Below are 26,049 nucleotides of genomic sequence, written 5' to 3'. Positions count from 1 at the left end.
TTCAACTGTCCTTCAGGATAAAATTGGGTTTAGGGCTCAGACATTTTCCGGACATAAATTTTTATCAAAAAGTTAACCAAAATTTCTCCATTGTCATCTCTTCTTACTCCTCACTCTCTTTTATATATTTTGAGCATTTTATATTATTTCACGAGGATTGCAGAAATCAGGAAACTAGCCCATCGTTTATGGGCCCTGAACCCATTTCAATTTTTTTTTCTTATTTTAAATAGAAGCTCTTAAGAGAAGCTACTGCTTGTAGTTTGAGAGTTTCTATGTTGATATGAGAGCTTCTAAGTTGCCTACTTTGTCTTTTCTAGTAGTTAGATCTTGATTTACCTGGGTTACTTTCACAACCCGCTGCCCATGTACTTTGCTTCCACATTCAATGATGGCTTTGCATAGATCCTCCAGGCCCAGTCTGGCTGCTCAGATTTTATCGATGGGGACTTTGCAATGTGTACTGATCTTTATCAGGCAGGTGGAGGCAGGAAGATGGTGTTACAAGCTCCTGTCCTCATGTTCCTGTTGCTCTGCGTCTCTGGCAAGAAATGAACACTGCCTGAATCCCTTTAAAGAAGTATCTTTGTAGAGTTGAAAAATGATTTAAGACTTAGTGGGAAATGATGGCTATTTCCAAAAATGACTCAATTATGTGTGAGAGGTATTCCACTAAAATGCCCATTCAAAATAGTATATTTTAAGGTGCCTATGATTATTTTTATGAAAATGTGTGTATTTACATATATGTATGGTAATTGTCCTCTCTGATTGCAGGTGCCAGTAGAGACATTGTGATAACAGAGTCTCCTGTCTCCCTGACCATGTCTCCAGAAGAATGATCCCCATCAGTGCAAGTCCTGCCAGAGTGTTAGCAGCGCCTTGGCCTGATATAAGCAAAAACCAGGACAGGCTCTGAAGCTGCTTTTCTCCTTTGCATCCACCTAGGCATCTGAGATCCCTGACCTGGTTAATGGCAGTGGGTCCATCACAATCTGCAGCTTCCAGATGGAAGACATGGCAGATTGTTGCTGTTAGCAACATTATGGCTAACCTCTCACACTGTTTTAGCTTCAAATAGAAGCTCCTCCCCGGGGTTGGAGGCCTGTGAGTCTTCACTGCACCAGCTGCTTCCTTTCTGCACAGTCCTGAACATGCACACTTCCTCTATCTGCTCCAGAAGCCTCATCTCTTAGACATGGAATTTTCTTCCAGAGTGATCCTCCTATTTAGATAGGTCTACATTTTGAAATGAGATATGTAATAAATGGTACAAGCCACCAAGTCCTGTCCACTTGTCCCAGTTAGAGACCACTGGTTTGATGTTACTTGTATCCCTGATTACACAGTATCTCTGGATCATCCTCATGTGTCTGACATTTTAGGTCCCAGTGGTCAGATCCTGCTCACTAGGTGCCCGAATCTCTGGCTGTCTCCCAGGAGAGAAAGTCTCCATTAGCTGCAGGGCCAGTTAGACTCTCAACTATACTGACAGGAAACACTACTTGGGTTATCATCAGCATACACCGTAGCAGGGACCTACGGGCCTCACTCACCATACTTCCTCTACAAGTGTTTTTGTGATGCTGAACAGGTTTCAGTAGCACTTGCAGACTAATACAGACTAGAAAGAAAGGCCTGGTGACCTACTTCTGGGAAATCATCCACGGAAGACCCTATGGATCACAGCAATCAGATAATATTCTGCATTGAATTCTCATGAGTCATGGACTCACAGGATGGCAAATAACAAATAGAAAGAACCATGATTTCCTTCAGTCACTAAATTAAACTTGGGTACCCAAGGGACTAATGCAAAGAGGAATTGACAGCTAATGAAAAAGAACATGGAAAAGCTATCACATGTTTCTAGAGTGATAGGCTTAATGAGTTAGAGTCTGGTCTTTAAAAGAATGAGTGCCCCTGAAAGACATGGAGAGAGGAGAAAAGGCAGTAAAATGGGAGCTTAGAGCATAAAAATGCCTTCACTGATGTTGGCCAGGAAGGCTTGGCTGGAAAATAGGATCCATGGAAGAAAAACGGAAGAGAGAAATACTACTTTCTGCGAGGCAGATTTTAAATATGAAGGGTCCAGGTTTAATATTGGTTAGGTCCAGAGTAATGAGGGGTAATAGCACAGAAAGGAAAAAAGTCCAGGAAAAGAAGGAAATAAAATGGGAATGTTCCAGAGTCAAGAAGGCACAGGGAAGAGAGAACTGATCTTTCAGGGTATAAAGCACAGTGAACCCTTCCGAAATCAGTCCCATGATCTATCCATATGAAACATGGAGGTTGCTGTGATATGAAAACTCCTGACAAAGCTTACAAAACATTTTTAGAGCATTTTTTTTTTCTTTAATTTATCACGAAAGGAGATCCAGAAGAGCCACATCCCTTCATTTTCTCCTGGAACCTGCAAATACTCCAAAGAATTAGTCAGGAGATGCAGGTTTTGGGGCAGACAGAGGAAGCATGCATGTTCAGGGCTGAGCAGAAAGGAAGCAGCTGGTGCAGTGAAGACTCACTGGCCTGTAGGCCTCGGGAGGAGGTTTTTGTTCGAGGCTGAAGCACTGTGGGAGGTAGCTTATTACCCTGCTGACAATAATAAACTGCGGCATCTTCAGCCTGGAAGTTACTGATGGTGAGAGTGAAGTCTGTCCCAGACCCACTGCCACTGAACCGGTCAGGGACCCCAGATGCCCGGCTGGATGCATCATAGATGAGCAGCTTAGGAGCCTGTCCTGGTTTCTGCTGGTGCCAGGCTAAGAAGTCTTTCTTGTAGGTACTAGAATAAAGACTCTGGCTGGCCTTGCAGTTGATGGTCACTGTTCCTCCTGGAGACGCAGCCAGGGAAGCTGGAGACTGGGTCAGTATGATGTCCCCACTGGCACCTGTAATCAGAGCGGCCAATTACCATGCATACACATATACACACACTTTTTCATACACACATTAAAATATCCCCCCGATACAAAACATTTTGTGATATTAGTTATCAGCATGTAATTGGTTCCATTTGGAAATAACCATCATTTCCCACTATATCTTAAAATCATTTCTCAGCTCTACAAAGATTCTACTCTGCAGGGATTGAAGCACTTTTAATTTCTCACCAGAGGCCCAGAGCAACAGGGACATGAGGAACAGGGTCTGTGGCACCATCTTGCTGCCCCTGCCTGCCTGATGCAGATCAGCTCACATGGCACAGGCCCCGTTTATAATATCTGAGCAGCCAGCCTGGGTGTGGAGGGGCCTATGCAAAGCAAGCAGTGAATTGAAAGCAAATTACATGGACCACGGTTTGTGAAACTAACCAATGTACATCAAGAGCCAAAAATATCACAGAAAGTATCATTTTATCAGTAGAAACACAGTACTTAGAAGCTCTAATATCGACTTAAAATAAAACCTCTCACAGTCCAGTGGATTCCAACCATGGCAACCCTCTGTGTTACACAGCAGAGCTCCCCCATAGGGTTTTCTTGCCTGTAGTCCTTATAGAAGAAGGTTCACAGCTTTTATTCCAGGATACCACTGGGTGTGTAGAAATTGCAAACCTTTAGGTTAGTAGCCCATCACAACTGCTTGAGGCACCCATGATCTAATGAATACCTTCAGTTTTTACTTTAAAACAGTCTTAAATGGGTTCAGGTTCCATAAATGAGGGACTAGTTTCCTCAAATCAACACTTTTGGGAAATGATAAGAAATGCTGGGAAAAAAAATAACAAAATAAAGGGAAGAATATGGTAAATTTTTGCCTCAATATTTGATAAAAATTCATAGCTAGAACATGTCTGCACTCTAAAGACACTTGTATCTTGTAGGATACCTAAAAACACTGCGTACTTGATATTGGATTCCAGGGTTCTGCAAGGGCCAGAGAAATGGAAGAAAGGGCCAGAATTCACCCGTGTGGAAAGTCCTCAGGACCCTATATTGAATGAGGCTGGGGAGGGTTCAGATCACAAAGGAAGTGTGAACCTAAGAGAGGGTGGAACCTATCATGTCCACAAAGGCTGGGAGCTAAGAAGAGGGCTCTAGATTCATTGTGGAAATGTTCAGGAAAAAACAAACAGGATTTCCTTTTAAAGTTGTGATTGAGTATCAACTCTTCAAGGAGTTTCATTCCAGGCACGCGCGGCCTCGGTCTGCCTGGAGCAGCTTAATGTTTAAGGTGGGACTGAAACTCTTTTACTTTGGATATGTTATCAGGAGGGACGAGTCCCTGGAGAAGGACGTCATCCATCACAAAGTAGAGTCAATGAAAAAGAGAAAGAGCCTCAAAGAAATGGTTTGACACAGTGGCTGCAACATTGGGGTCAAACATAGCAAAGGCTGTGAGGATGGCTCAGCACCATGGAGTGTTTTGTTCTCTTGTGCATAAGGTCACTATCAGTTGGAACCGATTTGAGGGCACAGAACAACAACAATAACATGATATGAATACAAATGTGTTGCAGCAGAAATAACAGAATAAAAGGAGTTCTGCTTATACTTCAGATTTGGGCATTACACAAGTTTATTTAAAGAAATAAATGACAAAGTTGACGTATGCAAGAGACAGAAAACTAAAAAGGAGACACTTCAGATCTGAGAAAGGCCAACTGAATTTCTAGAAATTAGAAACAGAATTACCAAAATTTTAAAAGTCAATAGATGAGAGACTTCTACTTGTAGGCTAGATGGAATAACAAATGCAAGATTTTTTTGTGCAGATGGATATCCAGTTATGCCAGCACCATTTGTTAAAAAGAATGTCTTTTCCCCATTTAACTGTTTTGGGGCCTTTGTCAAATATCAGCTGCTCATATGTGGATGGATTTAGGTCTGGATTCTCAATTCTGTTCCACTGGTCTATGTATCTGTTGTTGTACAAGTACCAGGCTATTCTGACTACTGTGGCAGTATAGGAGGTCCTAAAATCCGGTAGGGTGAGGCCTCCGACTTTGTTCTTGTTTTTTAGTAATGCTTTATTTATCCGGGATCTCTTTCCCTTCCATAGGAAGTTGGTGATTTTTTTCTCCATTTCATTAAAGAATGTCATTGGAATTTGCATCGGAATTACCTTAAATGTATAGACTGCTTTTGGTAGAATAGATATTTTTATAATGTTAAGTCCTCCTATCCATGCGCAAGATACGTTTTCCACTTATGTAGGTCACTTTTGGTTTCTTGCAGAAGAGTATTGTAGTTTTCTTTGTATAAGTCTTTTACATCTCTGGTAAGATTTGTTCCTAAGTATTTTATCTTCCTGGGGGCTACTGTAAATGGCACTGATTTGGTGATTTCCTCTTCGATGTTCTTTTTGTTGGTGTAGAGGAATCCAATTGATATTTGTATGTTAAGATACACTGCTGAACTCTTCTATTAGTTTCAGTAGTTTTCTTGGGATTCCTTACGTATTTCTGTGTATAAGATCCTGTCATCTGCAAACAGAGACCATTTTCCTTCATCCTTGCCAACCAGGGTGCCCTTTATTTCTTTATCTAGCCTAATTGCTCTGGCTAGGACCTCCAGCACAATGTTGAATAAGAGCAGTGATAAAGGGCATCCTTGCCTGGTTCCCGATCTCAGTGGGAATGCTTTCAGGATCTCTCCATTTAGGGTGATCTTTGTATAAATACCCTTTATTATGTTGAGGAATTTTCCTTTTATTCTTATTTTACTGAGACTTTTTCTCATGAATGAGTGTTGAACTTTGCTAAATGTCTTTACTGTATCAATTGATAAAAAAATGTGATTCTTGTCCTTTGTTTTATTTATGTGATGGAATACATTATTTTTTTTCTAAATGTTGAACCATCCCTGCATATCTGGTAGAAATCCCACTTGGTCATGGTGAATTTTTTTGGATATGTTGTTGAATTCTATTGGCTAGAATTTTCTTGAGCATTTTTGCATCTCAGTTCATAAGAGATATAGGTCTATAATTTCCTTTTTTTTTTTTTTTGTGATGTCTATACCTTGTTTTGGTATCAGGAATATGATGTCTTCATAGAATGAGTTTGGTAGTATTCCATCTTTTCCTATGCTCTCATACATCTTTAGTAATAGTGGTGTTAACTCTTCTCTGAAAGATTGCTAGAACTCTGCAGTGAAGCCATCCAGGCCAGGGCTTTTTTTTTGGTAGGGAGTTTTTTGATTTCCTTTTCAATCTCTTGTTTTGTTATGGATCTATTTAGTTGTTCTACCTCTGTTTGTGTTAGTTTCGGTAGGTAGTGTGTTTCTAGGAATTCATCCATTTCTTCTAGGTTTTCAAATTTGTTAGAGTACAATTTTTCACAGCACTCTGATAGGATTCTTTTAATTTCAGTTGTATCTGTTGTAATGTCTCCCACCTCATTTCTTATTTGGGTTATTTGCTTCCTCTCTTGTTTTTCTTTTTTCAGTTTGTCCAGGGGTTTATCAATTTTGTTGATTTTTTTAAAGAACTGGATTTGGTTGTTAATTCTTTCAGTTGTTTTTCTGTTTTCTATTTCATTTAGTTCTGTTCTAATTTTTATTATTTGTTTTCTTCTGGTGCCTGACAATTTCTTTTGTTGTTCTCTTTCTCTTTGTACAAGTTGTAGGGAGAATTCTTTGATTTTGTCCCATTCTTTTTGTATGTGTGCATGTATTGATATAAGTTGGCCTCTGAGCACTGCTTTTACTGTGTCTCAAAAGTTCTAATAGGAAGCGTTTTCATTCTCTTTGGATTCTGTGAATTTCTTTGTTCCATCCTTAATGTCTTCTATAATCCAGGTATTGTTCCATTTCCAAGTGTTTGATTTCTGTTACTGATTTCCACTTGTATGGCCTTATGGTCAGAGAAGGTGCTTTGTAATATTTAAATGTTTTGAATTCTCTTAAGGCTTGCTTTATGCCCTAATATGTGGTCTATTCTAGAGAAAGTTCCATGTGCACTACAAAAGAAAGTATGCTTGGTTGTTGTCGGGTGGAGTGTTCTGTACATGTCTATGAAGTCAATTTGGTTGATTGTGGCATTTAGATCTTCTGTGTCTTTATTGAGCTTCTTTCTGGATGTCCTGTCCTTCACCGAAAGTGGTGTGTTGAAGTCTCCTAGTATTATTGTGGAGCTCTCTATCTCACTTTTCAATGCTGAGTTTGTTTTATGTATCTTGCAGCCCTGTCATTGGGTGCATAAATATTTAATAGTTATATCTTCCTGGTATATTGTCCCTTTAATCATTATATAGTGTCCTTCCTTATCCTTTCTGATGGATTTAACTTTAAAGTCTATTTTGTCAGAAACTAATATTGCTACTCCTGCTCTTTTTTGACTGTTGTTTGCTTGATATATTTTTTTTCATCCTTCGAGTTTTAGTTTGTTTGTGTCTCCAAGTCTAAGGTGTGTTTCTTGTAGGCAGTATATACACAGGTCTTGTTTTTTAATCCATTCTGCCACCCTCTGTCTCTTTATTGGTACACTTAGTCCATTTTTATTCAGGGTAATTATGGATAGGTAGGAATTTAGTGCTCTCATTTTGGTGTCTTTTTTTATGTGTTGTTGACAATTTCTTTTTCCCACTTAATTGTATTTGCCGAGTAGATTAACTTTATATATTGTCCTTTACTCATGTTCATTGGTTTTGATTTTGTTTCTGCTGAATCTCTATTTTTTTCTTGTATTTTATTTTGATGAGTAGGATAGTTTGTCTCCTTTGTGGTTGCCTTATTATTTACCCCTATTTTTCTAAATTTAAACCTAACTTTTATTTCTTTGTATTGCCGTATCTTCCTCTCCTTATGGAAGATCTATGACTACATTTCTTAGTCCCTCTTTATTGCTTTAATGTTGTTTCCTTTTATATAATAACATCATTGATACCCTGTGTTTAGCTTTTTTTAAAAAATGCCCCTTTCCTTTTTTTGATTTCCCTGTCTGGGTTGAGTTCTGATTGCTCTGCTCAGTGTTGTAGTCTTGGGTTGATACCTCATATTATTGATTTTCTAACCAAAGAACTGCTTTTCTTATTTCTCGTAGTTTTGGTTTGGTTTTTATGAATTTAAACTTCTGTTTAGCTGGAAATGTCCTAATTTCACCTTCATTTTTGAGAGACAGTTTTGCTGGATATATGATTCTTGGCTGGAATTTTTTTTCTTCTATGTTTTAAATAAGTCTTCCCATTGCCCTCTTGCCTGTGAAGTTTCTGCCGAGTAGAGCAAGCTCATTCTTATTGACTCTGCAATGTAGGTGAGTTTTCGTTTATCCCTAGGTGCTCTTCCAATTCTCTCTTTGGTTTTGGCAAAATTGATTCTAATATGTCTTCATGACTTCCTTTTAACATCTGCCTTATGTGGAGTTCAATGAGCATATTCCATAGATATCTTCTCATCTCTCATGATATCTGGGAAGTTTTCTGCCAACAAATCTTCAACAATTCTCTCTGTATTTTCTGTTATCTCTCCCTGTTCTGGTACTCCAGTCACTCGGAGGTTATTTCTCTTGATAGAGTCCCACATGATTCTTAAGGTTTCTTCATTATTTTTAAATTCTTTTATCTGATTTTTCTTCAAATATGTTAGTGCCAAGTGATTTATTTTTGAGTTCAGAAATTCTGGCTTCTACTTGCCCAGTTCTACTCCTCTGACATTCTACGGAGTTGTCTACTTCTGTAATTTTATTGTTAATCTTCTGAATTTCTGATTGCTGTCTGTGTATGGATTTTTCCATCTTCTTAAATTTTTCATTATGTTCCTGAATAATCTTTCTAATTTCTTCAATTGCTTTATCTGTGTGTTCCTTGGCTTCTTCTGTGTATTGCCTCATTTCCTTCCTGATGTCTTGAAGGGTTCTTTTTATTAATCTTTGTGTTCTGGCTCTGGTAATTCCAGGAATGCACTTTCATCTAGAAGATGCCTGGATTCTTTGTTTTGAGAGTTTGTTGAAGTGATCATGGTCTGTTTCCTTTTGTGACTTGATGTTGACTGTTGTCTCTGAGCCATTTATATGTTATTGTATTAGTTTATGCTTGCTAAACTAATTAGTTTATGCTTGCTAACTGTAGCATTGCTTCTTGCTGTGTTTTATTTTGATATACACAGATGGGTTGCTTGAGTGAGTGAGCTTGATTATTTTCGCCTTTGGAGCTCTGATGTCCTGTCCCCATATGGCTACAGCTGTCATCAGGTATATCAGTCTAGGAGTCCATTCACTTTTCTTGTATGAATTCAACTCAGGTGTCCAGGTAGCTGATCATGAAATGTGTGGTACATGCTCTGTCCCACAGTCTTAGAGGGGCAGGCATGATTGGTGTATGTACTGTTATCTGATTACAGCAGGGATTCACTCTCTGGTCAAGGCAGGGGGATGACAAATGACTCCTGAGTGTCTCTGAGGAAAGCACATCCCTCTTCCCTAGAGTGTGCAGGTGGGTTGCTTGTGCAGACTGACCATGGGCACCCAACATTTTTGGTTATAAGGACTGGGAGGTACCAGTTATCCGTGGACCCCTGTTGCGGGTGGCTGGGTGACCTGAATGGAGCTACCAGCCCTTAGGTCCCTGATGTGGGTAGATGAGGATCTTGTTTAATGGGCAAAGTGATGTCAAACATCAAACACCCACCTCTCCTCCGCACCGTGGAAATTGTTGAAGTCTTTCAGCAAGGGCCTGTTCTCCCAAAATAGGCCCACACTGGTCTATGAAGAAGGGAAATGTGCTCAGAGTCCATAGACTATTTATGCCTGGACAGGAGCTGCTTCTGTCCTGAGCTACACCAGTTAGTGGAGCTGGCAATTTATTTTTCCCCCTATTGAAAATTTTTTCTTCTCCAAGGCTGGGAGAATGGCTCTAGGTGCTCAACAGGGTGTTGAGGGAATTCAGCTGCTGAAGCCAGCATGGGGTTTTGGGGGTACGGTGAAATATATGCATGTACTTAAGTTTTTCTGAGAGCGCCATTCTTCTCAGGTTCCAGAGGTGTGAGTAGGCTGTGTGGCTGGCTGCTTCTCCCTGAGGAAAGTGTGGCCAAACACTAATATCACCCCTCCGCTGCCTGAGGGCTCCCAGTGATTCATGTCTGGTACCTCCTCTCTGCTTCTGAATGGTCTCTTCCTCCCTCTGCCCCTCAGTTCATTTTCTAAGCTTGTCCTTCAAGCTCAGAGCTCCGAGCTTGCGACAAATATACTCACTTCACTTGTTTTTTCAGGTTTTTGTGGTAAAGAGGGCTCTCAGGAAGCGTGCGTCTATTCTGCCATCTTGGCTCCCACATAGTTAACTTTTGCTTACCCTGCTGGTTTTGTGATTTGTGGTTTGTTTCCTCCCTTCCCTCTCCCATTCTCCATGGTCTTATGAAGTTTAAAATTAACCTGTGTTCCTCTTGAACAAGCAGAACAACAATCAATAAGATCTGGGATAAGGCAACCAGACAAGGAGGGCCCATCTTGAGAATGAAACGAGGATGGCCTCAGAAGACCTCTATGAAAACCCACAGAAGGTCAACATATCTGAAATGTGGTCAGCATCCTCCCTCACAGGGGAACTGCCATTCTCCAGATTCTTCAAGCCTAGCCCCAACCCTGTAAAACCATCTGGCCAGTCTCCAGCAGACAGACAGTCTTTGGAGGAGTGCTATCCCCCCTTTCTCTTGTATGCCCATTTACAATAAAGGCCTCTTGCTGCTTACCTCATCCCTGTCTCAGTATTGGCTTTGCGACAGGGGGCTAGAATCTGTGTTTTGTGGTAACAATGTGACTTCTTACCAGAGCAGAGGCAGGGGAAGTGTCCCACTTACTAGGCACTGTTACAGAGAATGCTGTGTCTTATTTTTTTTGTTTTGGTCACACAAAAAAGTTGGCATGAAGTAGTCAGAAAATCGACAGCTGGTCTGCCTCTGGCTCCAAAATGAGCAGGCCTTCTGGTCTTCCTGCTCCCTTCCTTTAAATCTGTTCTCAGCCCTCACTCCGGGCTTCACTCCATGGTCATTTGCATTCCCATCTGATCTTCTCTACCCTTACCTGAACCCTGACTCCCAAATGCCTTTACTGCTGCCCCAGAACTGCAGCTTCTCTCTAGGCCAAAGGCTAGAGCCCTATCCCGTGAGCATTCCTGTCCCTGCTTCCCCGCTGAAGTTTATGTCAGAGAAAGTATCTCAGGAATGGGAAAACACTAGATCCATGTTTGCCCTTGTGTAAAAGCAAAGCAAGTACTATTTTACCAAAACCATTTTAACAGAAGGATTACTAGTACAAAACTCTAAAGAGAAAGTAAGTTTCTTTAATCATAAGAAAAAATTATAAATATAGTATTTGCTCTTTCTTGTATTTGTATGAATCAGAATTTTATCATTTTCTGAAAAGAAGTTTTCAATAAATCTATTTTGGCTGTCTCTGCACCCTTCACATTCCCATATCCCCACTTGCTGTTGTTAGCTAACATTGAGTCGATTTTCACTTCATATCCATTACAAATGCCAATATTCTTGTTTATAATAATTCCCTCCTGAAACCAAGAACACCATGGTCCCTATCTTATTACATCATATTCCTCTTGTAAAACCTAAACTCTGGGAAAAGCTCCAGCCACCACATACCTGCCGCCATGTCCCTAATGTGGCTGGAGAAAAACACATAATTATTCTGATTCATCTCACCATAAATTTATGCACACTACCTCAGGACTGCCTTCAGTCCTGCCTCACAGTTGTCCTTCACTTACCTGGTTCATCCACCCTTTCTCTTTTCTTTTCTCTTCAAGTTGTAACACCGACTTCTCATCCTAACTTTCAGCAAATGACCTCATTTCCTGTTTCCAGGAAGAGCTTCTACTAGCTCCCCTCATGCACCTTCAGATCCACGGGCGTCTACATTCCCATGCTCTGCCTTCCTTCCTTCCTATTCCTGTAGATGAGCAGACAGCCTTCTTACTTGAGGCCAGTCCCTCTGCTCCCATACCGCTGTTCCCCCCAAGGGCATTCTTAGCATTTCTCACCCCCTTTTTTGAACTATCCATGTTCGCCTCACTTTAGCATTGTTTCTGTCATCGGGAGACATCATTTTTAAAGTCTCTTGACTTCACATCTGCCTCCAATTTTGTCCTGATTCTCTCTTCTCCTTTACATTAAAGCTCATTGAAAGACATTTTTGTAGTCACAAAACCTAGACCATCTCTTTTCATACACCCTAAATCATGCAATCTCCGGCATCGTTTCTATCACCAAGGACATACTTTCCAAACTCTGATTCTTCTTTTTTCCAGGTTTCGCATTCCAATCACCAGTAATTATCAGGGCATCCTGATTGCATTTCTGATCAGTTTCAGACTGCAGAACTTGGTGAAAATCTTCTAATTTTTCATCTTTAGCCTTGGTGTTGGTGGGTAAATTTGGATAATTGTCGTATTATCTGGTCTTACTTGTACGCCTGTAGATGTTATTCTATCACTGACAGCGTTGTACTTCAAGACAAATCTTGAAATGTTCTTTTTGATGATGAATGCAGCGCCTTTCCTCTTCAAGTTATCATTCCCGGTATAGTAGACCATAGAGTTTTCTGATTCAAAATGACGGATACCAGCCCATTTCAGCTGACTAATGCCTAGAATATTGATCTTTATGCATTCTACTTCATTTCCAATTTTTCATTTTCCTAGACTCATACTTCTTACATTCCACATGTCGATTATTAGTGGATGTTCAGCTGTTTCTTCTCATTTTGAGTCATGCCCCATCAGCACATGAATATCCCAAAAGACTAACTCCATGCCCCTCATTAAGGTCAACTCTACTTTTAGGAGGCAGCTCTTCCCCAGTCATGTTTTGAGTGCCTTCCAACCTGAGGGGCTCATCTTATGGCCGTAAAAAAGACATAGTTTTGCTGCTCTTAATTAGGCTTTCAATAGCTAATTGTTTCAGAAGCAGACCCCCAGGTCTTTCTTCTCAGTCTGTCTTAGTCTGGAAGATCAGCTGAAACCTGTCCACTGGGGTGAACCTGGTGGTATTTGTCTACTGGCAGCATAGCAACCAGGATCACAGCAACATGTGAGCCCCCTAAATAAGACAAACTGATAGACGTGTATTCTGAATCTAATTTCTGGAATTTGTTTTTCAGATCTGTTGCACCCTGCTTTTATTTTTCTGTGCCTTGTACACAATGTAAATTTTATCATTTATTTCTTTAAATTAAGTCACATAGCTCCCAAATCTAAAGGCTGAGGAGAGCACTGTTTTTTTTTCTCTGTTATTTCAGATGCATCACATTCATATTCATATCCTAGTTATTTTCTTGGAAGTCAAGAATCTCTGATGTCTTGGTGGTATCAGTCTTCCAAAAATGATTGATGAGGATTCCTGAGGATTTAGGATGGGTGTGCCCTCTTCTAGAGCAGTTTCCTATGGATTGGGTTTTCTTAAACTAATTTCAAGGTTGGAGAGTTCCAGAGACACCTAGGCCATACATACCCGGAGGGAAACTCCTTGGAAGATTGACTTTCAGACACATCTTCCCAAGGAAATCTTGCTTATTTTTTTCTGCCCATTTCCACAATGAACCTAGAGACTTTTGATAATTTTCTAGCAGCTCTGAGAAGGATAGGTTCAGTTTCTCTAGTTCACACTGACTTTGAGATTACAGCCCACTCCCTTGGTTCAAGCACAACGTAGGGACCCTTAGGACTTCCACATAGGTAATTTCTGGGCCGGTCTTCCATTTTCCTAGGTTTTACAAATCCCTAGAATTAAAACTTTAGCACATGGAGTGATTTTAAACTGTCCTTCAGGATAAAATTGGGTTTAGAGCTCAGACATTTTCTGACCATAAATTTTTATCAAAAAGTGAACCAAAAGTTCTCCATTGTAATCACTTCTATACTCTTCTTTCTTTCTTTTATATATTTCCAGTATTTTGTATTATTTCACGAAGATTGTAGAAATCCGGAAACCAGCCCTAGACCCATTTCAGTTATTTTCCTGATTTTAAATAGAAGGTCTTCTTAAGAGAAGCTACTGTTCCTAGTTTTAGAGCTCCTAAGTTGATATTAGAGCTCCTAAGTTGACTACTTTGTCTTTTCTAGTCTTTGGCTCTTGATTTACATTGGTTGGTTTCACAGCCCGCTGCCCATGCAGTTTCCTTTCACATTCAATGATGGCTTTCCATAGACCCTTCAGGCCCAGTCTGGCTGCTCAGGTTCTGTAAATAGGGACTTTGCAGTGTGCGTAGATCTTCATCAGGCAGATGGAGGTAGGAAGCTTGTGTTACAAGCTCCTTTCCTCATGTCCCTGTTGCTCTGGGTCTCTGGTGAGAAAAGAAAAGTGCCTCAATCCCTTTAGAGAAGTATCTTTATAGAGCTGAAAAATGATTTTAGGGCATAGTAGTAAATGATGGGTCCCTTAAGTTTGAAGTGTATTCCACTAAAATGCACATTTAAAATGGTATATTTTAATGTGCTTATGAAAAGCTGTGTATATATGTGTGCATGGTAATTGTCTTCTCTGATGGCAAGTGCCAGTGTGGACATTGTGATAACACAGTCTCCTGTCTCTTTGACTGTGTCTCTAGGAGAAATGATCACCATCAGTACAAGCCCAGCCAGAGTGTTGGCAGCATCTTAGCCTGCTATCAGCAGAAACTAGCACAGGCTCCTAAGCTGAATATCTCCTTTGCACATGAACCAGGCATCCAAGATTCCTGACTGCTTTAGTGGCAGTGGGCCAGGGACAGTCTTCACCCTCACAATCAGCAGCTTCCAAGGTGAGGATGTGGTAGATTATTGCTGTTTGCAACATTATGCCTACTCTCTCACAGTGTTTCAGCCTTGAACACAAGCTCCTCCCCAGGGCTAGAGGCCTGTGAACCTTCACCGCACCAGCTGCTTTCTTCCCACACACTCCTGAATAGGCACATTTCCTCTATCTGGCCCAAGAGCCTCATCTCCTAGAGATGGAGTTTTCTCTCCAGAGGGACCCTCCTATTCAGATAGGTCTACATTTTGAAGTGAGATATGAAATAGATGCTACAAGCCACATAGGCCTGTGCACTTGTTCCAGTTAGAGACCATTTTGGTTTGATTTTCCTTCTGTACTCAATTGCACAGTAACTCTGGATCAACCTTGTGTGCCTTTCATTTTAGTTTCAAGAGGACAGATCCTGCTCAGTAGGTGCCAGAATCTCTGCTGTCTCCCAGGAGAGAAAGTCTCTATTAGCTGCAGGGCCAGAGTCTTGTCTACACTGACTGGAATCACTACTTGGGTTGTCATCAGCATCAACCCGAGCAGGGACCTATAGGCCTCATTTACCATACTTCCTCTACACGTGTTGTTGTGATGCTGAGCAGGTTTCAGTAGCACTTGCAGACTAATACAGACTAGAAAGTAAGGCCTGGCGACCTACTCCTGAGAAATCAGCCAGGGAAAACCCTATGGATCACAACAATCAGATAATATTGTGCATTGAATTTTCATGAGTCAGGGACTCACAAGATGGCAAGTAAAAACGAGAAAGAAACATGGTTCCCTTCAGTCACTGAATTAAACTTGGGCACCCAAGGGATAAATGTAAATAGGAATTGACAAATAATGAAAAAAGAAATGGGAAAACTATTACATGTTTCTAGAGTGATATGGTTAATGAGTTAGAGTCTGGCCTTTGAAAGAATGAGTGACACTGAAAGACATGGACAGAGGAGAAAGGGGCAGTAAAATGGGATCTTAGAGCAGGAAAACACCTTCACTGATGTTGACCAGGCAGGCTTGGCTGAAAAACAGGATCCATGGAAGGAAAAGGTAAGAGAGGAATACTACCTTCTGTGAGGGAGATTTTAAATATGAAGGGCCCAAATATAATATTGGGTTCGATCCAGAGTTATGAGGCATAATGGAAGAGAAAGGAAAAAGTCCAGGAAAACAAGGAAATAAACCGGGAATATTCCAGAGTCAAGAAAGCACAGGGAAGAGAAAACTGATCTTTCAGCGTGTAAAGCACACTGGGCACTACCCCAAATCAGTCATGTGATCTATCCATGTGAAACATGCAGGTTCCTGTGATATGAAAACTCCTGACAAAGTCTACAAGAGCTTTTTAGAGTATTTTTTTTCTTATTTTACCACAAAATGGGATCCAGAAGAAGCCACATCCCTTCATTTTCTCCTGGTACCTGCAAATACTCTAAGGAATTCGTCAGGAGATGCAGTTCTTGGGGCAGACAGAAGAAGAGTGCATGTTCAGGGCTGAGCAGAAAGGAAGCAGCTGGTGCAGTGAAGATTCACTGGCCTGTAGCCCTCGGGAGGAGGTTTTTGTTCGAGGCTGAAGCACTGTGGGTGGATCAGCATAAACTTGCAGACAGGAGTAAACTGCAGCATCTTCAGCCTTGAAGTTGCCGATGGTGAGAGTGAAGTCTGTCCCAGACCCACTGCCACTGAATCGGTTAGGGACCCCAGAATCCCGGTTATATGCCAAGTAGATGAGCAGCTTAGGAGCCTGTCCTGGTTTCTGCTGGTACCAGTTTAAATAGTCTTTGTTGTTGGAGCTGTAAAAAAGACTCTGGCTGGCCTTGCAGTTGATGTGACCGTTCCTCCTGGAGATGCAGCCAGGAAGGCTGGAGACTGGGTCATTATGATGTCCCCACTGGCACCTGTATTCAAAGTGGACAATTACCATGCATACTATACACACACTTTTTCATAGGCACATGAAAATATCCCCCAACACAACATCTACTGATATTAGGTATCAGCACATAATTGGTTCCAGTTTGGGAATAACCATCATTTCCAACTATTTGTTAAAATCATTTTTCAGCTCTGAAAAGATACTACTCTAGAGGGATTGAACACTTTTAATTTGTCACCAGAGGCCCAGAGCAACAGGGACAGGAGGACGAGAGTCTGTGGCACCATCTTGCTGCCCCTGCCTGCCTGTTGCAGATCAGCTCCCATTGCACAGGCCCCGTTTATAATATCTGAGCAGCCAGCCTGGGTGTGGGGGGGGCCTATGCAAAGCAGTCAGTGAACTGAAAGCAGATTACACGGACCATGGTTTGTGAAAGTATCTAATGTACATCAACAACCAAAAATATTACACAAGGTATAATTTTATCACTGGAACAGACACAGCAGTGTACTTAGAAGCTTTAGTATCAACTTAAAACCTCTCACAGCCCAGTGGATTCCAACTCAGGTCAACCCCATGTGTTACACAGTAGAGCTGCTCCATAGGGTTATCTTGCCTGTATTCTTTATAGAAGCGGATTGACAAGCTTTTATTCCAGGGTACCTCTGGGTGTGTTCAAACTGCCAACCTTTAGGTTAGTAGCCCGTCACAACTGCTTGAAACACCCATGATCTAATAAATGGCTTTAGTTTTAACTTATAAACAGTTATAAATGGGTTCAGTTTCCATAAATGATGGAGTAGTTTCCTCAAATCAACAGTTTTGGGAAATAATAAAAAATGCTGGAAAATAATATCAAAGGAAATGGAAGAATATGGGAAATTTTTGCCTCAATGTTTGATAAAAATTTATAGCTAGAAAATGTCTGAGCTCTAAAGACACTTGTATCCTGAAGGATAGCTAAAAGACACTGCAACCATTTGAGATTGGATTCCAGGGCTATGCAAGGGCCAGAGAAATGGAAGACAGGCCCAGAATTCACCTGTGTGGAAAGTCTTCATTGATGCCATATTGAGCTAGGTCTTCCGAGGGCTCAGATCAGAAAGGAAGTGTGAACCAAAGAGAAAGTGGAACCTAGTATGTCCACAATGGCTAAGATCTAAGAAGAGGGCTCTAGATTCATTGTGGAAATGGCCAGGAAAAAACAAACAGGATTTCCTTGTAAAGTTGTGATTGAATATCAACTCTTCGAGGAGTTTCATTCCAGGTATGCATGGCCTTGGTGTGCCTGGAGCAGCTCAACCTTCAAGTGATACACCATCTCTCTTACTTTGGATATGTTATCAGGAGGGGCCAGTCCCTGGAGAAGGACATTATGCTTCTTATAGTAGAGGGTCAGCAAAAAAGAGAAAGAGCCTCAAAGAAATGGATTGACACAGTGGCTGCAACCTAGGGCTCAAGCATAGCAAAGATTGTGAGGATGGCTCAGGGCCACGGAGTGTTTCGTTCTCTTGTGCATAAGGTCACTATACTAATTTGAGGGCACATAACAACAACAATAGCATGATATGAATACCAATGTGATGCAACAAAAATAACAGAACAAAAGGAATTCTGTTCTTTCTTCAGATTTGGGCATTACGTGAGTTTATTTAAAGAAATAAATGACAAACCTGACATTGTATGCAAGGTGTAGAAAACTAAAAAGGAGGCACTTCAGATCTGAAAAAGAACCAACTGAATTTCTAGAAATTAGAAATAGAATTACCAAAATTTTAAAACTCAGTAGGAGACTTTCACTTGTAGGCTAAACGGAATATCAAGGATAAGATTTACCCTCAAGCATGAAAAAACCAAAAAAATAATTAATTAAAATTTTATTTAATGGTTAACTCACTCAACTCCTAGTCAACCAACAGTGGTTTCAAAAAAAAAAAAAACCCTGGCGCTTTACTTCTGAAAAATCAGTCTTTGAAAACCATATCGATCACAGTTCTACTCAGACATGCGTGGGGTCACCATAAGTCAGAATCAACTCAGTGGTGAACTCTTTTTAATGTTACAGAACTAGATTGCCAGACCTTTCTTCCTAGGCCCCATTGTTGGATTTCAACGGCTAACCGTTTGGTTGGTAGTCGAGCCCAAAACATTTGCTCCACATCACTAGCTTAATTTTAGTTTGGGGCAGAGAATCCAGATGGTATGTGGCCGTTACTGCCATATTCAAAAAGTAAGTCAGAAGAGAGCACCCTACAAGATTTTCTACCGCAACCTTGTGCTCTCAGAATTCACCACCATACTCCCTGGCTCTTGGCATAAATGCCGCCTTGCCAAATCCCACCGTGGGCTCGGCCCTGCTTATCTGAGCCTCATAAAGGAAGCCTTTTCTGAGGAATGGAACCTGAGCAACATCACACAAGAGAGAAGCTTCAGAGTGGTGACACCATCCAAATCCTCAGGCTCCTGCTCTATTCTGTTCCAGGTAAGAAGGTATTTGCAAACCTGGAAATGGAGTTTTCTCTGCAGAGTAATCCTTCCATGAAGACCTACCATTTTAAAAAGAGATATGAAATAAATGCTACAGCAACACAGGCCTGTCCACCTACCACAGTTACACTGTTTTGGCTGGATCGTTTCTTCTATCCCTGATTGCACAGCATCTCTGCATCATCCCCATGTGCACACAGTGCCCTATTGGGTGATCTGTGGTAAGGTAGACATCAGGCTGGGTCCCAATGCAAAATCATCAAGGAATCACGTGTTCTAAGTATGTGGCTGGGACTGAGAACCAACAAGTGTCCTCGCACTCACCCACCTGACCGACGACACAGTCAGGACAGCCCTTCTTCTGCAATGCCCCTCCAACGCCTTTTATTGGCTGGAATTTTGTTGAGGATATTGTTCTGTAATTTTCTTTTTTTGTGCTTTCTGCATCTGGCTTTGGTATCAGGTTATGCTGGCTTCCTGTAATGAGTTCGAGAGTATTCCTACCTTTTTTACACTCTGAAATACCTTTAGTAGCACTGGTGTTAGCTCTTCTCTGAATGTTTGGTAAAATTCTCCAGGAAAGCCTTCTGGGCCAGGGATTTTTTTTTTTTTTTTTTTGTAGGCGGGGCGGGGGGGGCGGGGAGATTTTTTTTTTATTACCTCTTTAATTTCTTCTTTTGTTATGGGTTTATTTACTTTTTCTAACCAAGTTTAGTGTTAGTTTAGGTAAGCAGTGTGTTTCCAGAAAATTGTCCATTTCCACTAGGTTTTCAAATGCATTGGAATACAATTTGTCCTAGTATTCTGTTATGATCCTTTTTATTTCAGTTGGGTCTGTTGTGATATTGCCCATCTTATTCAGGTTATTTGTTTCCCCTCCTGGCAGTGGGTTTGGTTTTTGCTTCCTGTTTTTCTTTTTTCAGTTTGGCCAATGATTTGTTGATTTTGCTGATCTTTTCAAAAAACCCAGCTTTCGGTCTTGTTGAATCTTTCAATTGTGTTTTTCTTTTTCATTTATTTCTGCTCTAATCTTTTTTTTCTTTCTTCTGGTGCCCAAGAACTCCTTTTTCTGCTCTCTATTACTTCAAGTTTTACGGTTAATGTTTTGATTTTGGCTCTTTCTTCTTTTTCGATGTGTGCATTTATTGCTATAAATTGACCTCTGAGCACTGCATTTGCTGCGTCCCAAAAGTTCTGGCAAGATGTCTTTTCATTGTCATTTGATGCTATGAATTTCTTTATTTTCTCCTTGATTTCTTCAATAACCCAGTAGCTTCTTTTTTTTTTTTTTCTAAATAGTACTCTAGATGAAGCTTTACTGAACAAAGTAGTTTCTCATTAAACAGTACACACATTGTTTTATGATATGGGTTAACAACCCCACAACATGTCAACGTTCTCCGTTCTGAAACTTAGGGTCCCTATCACCAGCTTTCTTGTTCCCTTCTGCCTTCTAGTCCTTGCCCCTGGGCTGGTGTACCCGTTTACTCTTGTTTTGTTTTATGGGCCTGTCCAATCTTTGGCTGAAGGGTGAACCTCAGGAATGACTTCATTACTGAGCTGAAAGCATATCTGGGGCCCAGTCTCAGGGTTTCTGCAGTCTCTCTAAGAGCAGCAAGTCTCCAGCTCTGTCCAGGACCCTCTTTTGTGATTCCTGTCACAGCAGGCATTGATGGTATCCAGGCACCATCTAGTTGTACTGGATTCAGTCTGCTGGGGGCAGTGGTAGATGTGGTCCTTTATTCCTTTGGATTAATCTTTTCTTTATGTCTTTAGTTTTCTTCATTCTTCCTTGCTCCCGAAGGGGTGAGGCCAGTGGGGTATCCTAGATGGGTGCTAACAGGTTTTTAAGACCCCAGATGCTACTCACCAAAGTAGAGTGTAGAACCTTTTCTTTATAAACTATGTTACTCCAATTGAGAGAAATATTCCCAGGGGCAATGGTCCCCACAGCCCTCAGCCCAGCAATATTGGTCCCTCAAGGAGTCTGAATGTGTTTATGGAGCTTCCATGATCTTGCCTTGTACAAGTTGTGCTGTCTTCCCTAGTATTGCATACTGCCTTCCCCTTCACCAAAGTTACTACTTACCTATTGTCTATTTAGTGTTTTTCCATCTCCACCCCTCCCCTCCCTCTTAACCATCAAAGATTTCTTCTTTTCGTGTATAAACTTTTTTGTGAGTTTTTACAGTAGCAATGCCATACAATATTTGTCTTTTTGTGATTAACTTATCTCACTCAGCATAACGCCCTCCAGGTTCATCCATATTAGGAGATACTTCACAGATTCATCATCCTTCTTCGTCATCGTGTAATACTCCATTGTGTGTATGTACCACAGTTTCATTATCCGTTCATCTGTTGATGGACATCTAGGTTGTTTCCATGTTTTTGCTAGTGTGGAAAATCGTTCAATGAACATCGTTGTGCATATGTCTATTCGTGTAATGACTCTTATTTATCTAGGATATATTCCTAGGAGTGGCATTGCTGGAGCATACGGTATTTCTATTTCTAGCTTTCTATGGAAGCGTCATATCATTTTCCAAAATGGTTATATCATTTTGCATTCCCATTAGCAGCACATAAAAGTTCCAATCTTACCGCAACCTCTCCAACATATATTTTTTCCTGTTTATTTTGAGTGATGACAATAATGACATGGTGGGATGGTATCTCATTGGGGTTTTGATTTATATTTCTCTAATGGCTAGTGATTGGGATCATGTTCTCTTTTGTCTGTTAGCTGCTTGAATGTCTTTGGTGAAGTGTCTGTTCATTTCCTTTGCCCATTTTTGAATTGGATTATTTGTCTTTTTGCTGTAGAGGTATTGGATTTTCTTGCAGATTTTAGACATTAGACCTTCGTCTCATTTGTAACTGTGAAATTTTTTTTTCCTACTCTGAATTTCTCTGTTTACTGTTTTGGTGAAGTCTTTTGGTGAGCATAAGTGTTTAATTTTTAGAAGATCTCAGTTATCTGGCTTATCTTCTGGAGTTTGTGTGTTGTTGGTTGTGGTTTGTATCCTATTAATGCCTTGTATTAGGACCTCTAGCATTGATCCTATTTTTTCTTCTATGACCTTCATACTTTTTGGCTTTATACTTAGGTCTTTGTTCCATTTTGAATTAATTTTTTTATATGGTAAGAGATATGGGTCCTGTTTCTTTTTTTGCATATGGAAATCCAGTTTTGCTAACATCGTTTGTTAAAAAAAGTATCTTTTCCCTATTTGGTGGACTTTGGACCCTTGTCAAAGATCAGGTGACCGAAGATGGATGGACTTACAACTGCGTTCTCAATTGTGTTCCATTGGTCAATGTATCTGTTGCTGTACCAGTACAGAATGTTTTGATTACTGTACTCTAGCTATACAGTAGGTTCTGAGGTCAGGTAGTGCTAGTCTTCCAGCTTATTCTTCTTATTATTCTTCTTTGATAGTGCTTTACTTATCTGGGACTTTTTCCCTTCCATATAAACTTAATGATAAGTTTTCCCGTCTCTTAAAGAGTATTGTTGGTATTTTGATCGGGGTTGCACTGTACATGTAAATCAGTTCGGGTAGAATTGTCGTTTTCACAATGTTGAGTCTCCCTATCCATGAGCATGGTATGTTTTTCCATTTATGTAGATCTCTCTTGTTTTCCTGCAGGAGTATTTTGTAGTTTCTTTGAATAGGTCCTTTACATCCTTGTTTAGACTTATTCCTAAGTTTTTAATTTTTTTAGGGGCTATTATAAATGGTATTGTTTTCCTGATTTCCTTTTCATTATTGTCTTTATTGTTGTATAGATAACCAACTGATTTTTGTATGTTTATCTTGTATCCTGGGACAGTGCTGAATCTTCCTATTAGGTCCAGTAGTTTTCTTGTGGAGTCTTTTGGGTTTTCTGCGGAGAGTATTGAATCATCCACAAAAAAAGGACCGTTTTACTTCTTTAATAACAATGTGGATGCCCTTTGTTTCTTTTTCTTTCCTTCTTGCTCTAGCTAGAAGTTCCAGCACAAAGTTAAATAGGGGAGGGGATAACTGGCATCCATATCTTGTTTCTGTTCTTGAGGGGAATGTTTTCAGCATCTCTCCATTAAGAATGATTTTGGTCTTTGGCTTTGCATAGATGGCCTTTATTATGCTGAAAAATTGCCCTTCTTTTTTTTATACCTATTTTATATACCTGTTTTATCGAGAGTTCCTATCAAGAATGGGTGTTGGACTTTGTCAGATTCCTTTTCTGCATCTATTCAGATGATTGTGTGATTCTTATCTTTCCTTTTATTAATGAGGAGGAGTGCATTGATTGATTTTCTAATGTGGAACCATCCTCGCATACATGGTATGAATCCTACTTGGTTGTGGAGCTTTTTTTGTTGTTATATTTTGCTGAATTCTATTGGGTAGAATTTTGTTGATAATTTTTGCATCTATATTCATGAGAGAAATTGGTATGTAATTTTTTTTTTTAGTCTGACTATTTTTTGTGTCAGGGTTATGCTGGCTTCATAGAATTTATTTGAAAGTATCCTTTCCTTTTCTGTGTTCTGAAATATGTTGAGTGGTAATGGTGTAAGCTCTTCTCTGAATGTTTGGTAGAATTCTCTAGTAAAGCCATCTGGGCTGAGTCTTTTTTGTTGTTGTTGGGAGTTTTTTTCTTACTTTTTCTATCTCTTGTCGTGGGCCTGTTCATATTTTCAACATCATTTTGTCTTAAGTTGTGTAGGTAGTGTGTTTGTAGAAATTTGTCCATTTCTCTAGGTTTTCAAATTTGTTGGAGTATACTTTTTCATAATACTCTGTTATGATTCTTTTTATTTCACTTGGGCCTGTTGTAATGACTCCCATTTCATTTCTAATTTGTATTATTTTTGTCTTCTTGTATTTTTCTTTTGTCAATTTGACCAGTGGTTTGTCAACTTTGTTGGTCTTTTAAAGAACCAACTTTCTATTGTTTTTGTATCTTCTCTTTCATTTATTTCTCCTCTGATTATTTTTTCTTTTCTTCTGGTAGCTGGGGGCTTCTTTTGTTGTTCTCTTTCTATTTGTTCAAGTTGTGTAGCTAATGTTATGATTTTGTCACTTTCTCCTTTTTTGATGTTTGCATCTATTGCTGTAAATTAACCTCTGACCACTGCCTTTGGGAAGATGTGTTTTCATTCTCATCTGATTCTAGGAATTTTTTTTTATTCCATCTCTGATTTCTTCATTTTCCATTTAATTGATGTTTTCCTTTGTTCTTCCTGTTGTTAATTTCTACTTTTATGACATTGTCGTCAGAGAAGATACTTTGTATTTCTCAGTGTGTTGCATTTTGTTGAGTGTTGCTCTGTGCTAATATGTGGTCTATCCTGGAGAACATTCCATGTGTATTGGAAAAGAATGTGTACTTTGCAACTGTGGGGTGGAGTGTTGTATATATGACTATGAGGTCAAGTTGGCGGACTGTGCCCATTAGTCTTCTGTATCTTTGTTGAGTTTCTTTCTAGATGTTTTGTCCTATAACAAAAGTGGTGTGTTGAAGTCTTCTACTATTATTGTGGAACTGCCAATTTCTCTTTTCAGTGCTGTTAGAGTTTGTTTTATGTATTTTTAGCTCTGTCATTGGGGGCATAGTTGTTTATTATGGTTAAGTCTTCATGATGGATCATCCCTTTAGTCATCATATAGTGCCCTTCTTTGTCTTTTATGGTGGGTTTAAGTCTATCTTATCTGAGATTAGTATTGCCACTTCTTCTCTTTTTTGGGAGTTATTTGCTTGATGTATTTTTTCCATCCTTTGATTTTTAATAAATTTACATGTTTGTTTCTAAGGTGTGCCTCTGGTAGACTGTATATTGATGGATTTTTTTTTTTTTAATCCATTCTGTCACTCTGTGTCTCTTTATGGGTGCATTTAGGCCATTTACATAAAGTGTTACTACTGAGAGGTGTGATTTTCTTTCTGTATTGTGTATTGCTTTTATTTTTGTGGTGCTAACATTTTCTTCTTTGTTCCTCTTACTCTGCTGTGCTGAGTTCCTTTTGTTTGTGGATTTCTTTTTCATCTCTTTTGTTTATGTATATTTTGTTTTTATTGAGGCTTTATCTTTTTTATTTTGGTGAGTAGGTTCTTTAAATTTCTTTCGGATTACCTTGAAATTTACCCTTATCTTCCTAGTTTGAGCCAGTCTAGTATTACTTGGTATCACCTTGCCTGCATCTTTATTAGAAAGTTCTATACCTGAACTGTTTATTCCCTCTTTTATTGTTCTAACATTGTTATCATTTACAGATTAGTCTCTCTGGTTCTCTGTTGTAATTATTTTGGTTTTGGATAGCCCTTGAAAGTTTATTTTCTATGTTGGTATCTGGCTGGTAAAATCTTGTATCCTAGGTTGAGGCTGTGGTCTGATGTCATTTGTTCTCAGGATGAAGGATTCCCTTTAATAATTCTCTTAAATTTTGTTTCATTTTCACACATTCCCTTAATTTCTGTTTATCCGGAAATCTCCCAATTTCACCACCATATTTGAATGAGAGTTCTGAAGGATCTTACATACCTCTAGAATTAAATCTTTAGTGTATGCAGTGATCTTAAACTGTCCTTCAGTGTAAAGGTTCTCCATGTTCATCTCTTTCTTTTATTTATTTCGAGTGTTTTGTATTAGCTCACCAGGATTATAGGTCTCAGGAAACTAGATTATCACTTAAGAAAATGAACCCATTTCAACTTTTTTTCTCATTTTAAATAGAAACTCTTCTTAAGAGAATCTACTTTTTGTAGTTTTAGAGCTTCTAAGTTGGTAATAGAGCTTCTCAGTTGACTACTTTGTCTCTTATAGTCATTGGTTCTTGATTTACATTGGTTAATTTCACGATCCACTGCCCATGTAGTTTGCATCCACATTGACTGCTGTCTTTCCTTAGCCCCTCCAGGCCCAGTCTGGATGCTCAGATTGTATAAAAGGGGACTATGCAATGTGAGATGATATTTATCAGGCTGGTAGAGGCAGGAAGATGGTGTTACAGGCTTCTGTCCTCATGT

At 39.8% G+C, this 26,049-nt stretch overlaps 2 gene segments (V, D, J or C); both read right to left on the bottom strand.

The window, feature by feature from the left end:
* Window positions 1–26,049, bottom strand: part of LOC126060229 (immunoglobulin kappa variable 4-1-like) — a 465,741-nt gene that overhangs the window by 225,739 nt on the left and 213,953 nt on the right.
* On the bottom strand, window positions 2,422–3,186 carry LOC126060436 (immunoglobulin kappa variable 4-1-like). The segment is given in 2 exon segments: window positions 2,422–2,891; window positions 3,114–3,186. Coding segments are annotated over 2 exon segments (504 nt in total).

The sequence above is a fragment of the Elephas maximus genome, chromosome 17 (genome assembly GCF_024166365.1).
Source record: "Elephas maximus indicus isolate mEleMax1 chromosome 17, mEleMax1 primary haplotype, whole genome shotgun sequence".
In the NCBI taxonomy this organism is placed as follows: Eukaryota; Metazoa; Chordata; class Mammalia; order Proboscidea; family Elephantidae; genus Elephas; species Elephas maximus.
Note: the sequence above shows the minus strand (reverse complement) of the source record. Positions and strands in the feature narration are given on the sequence as shown.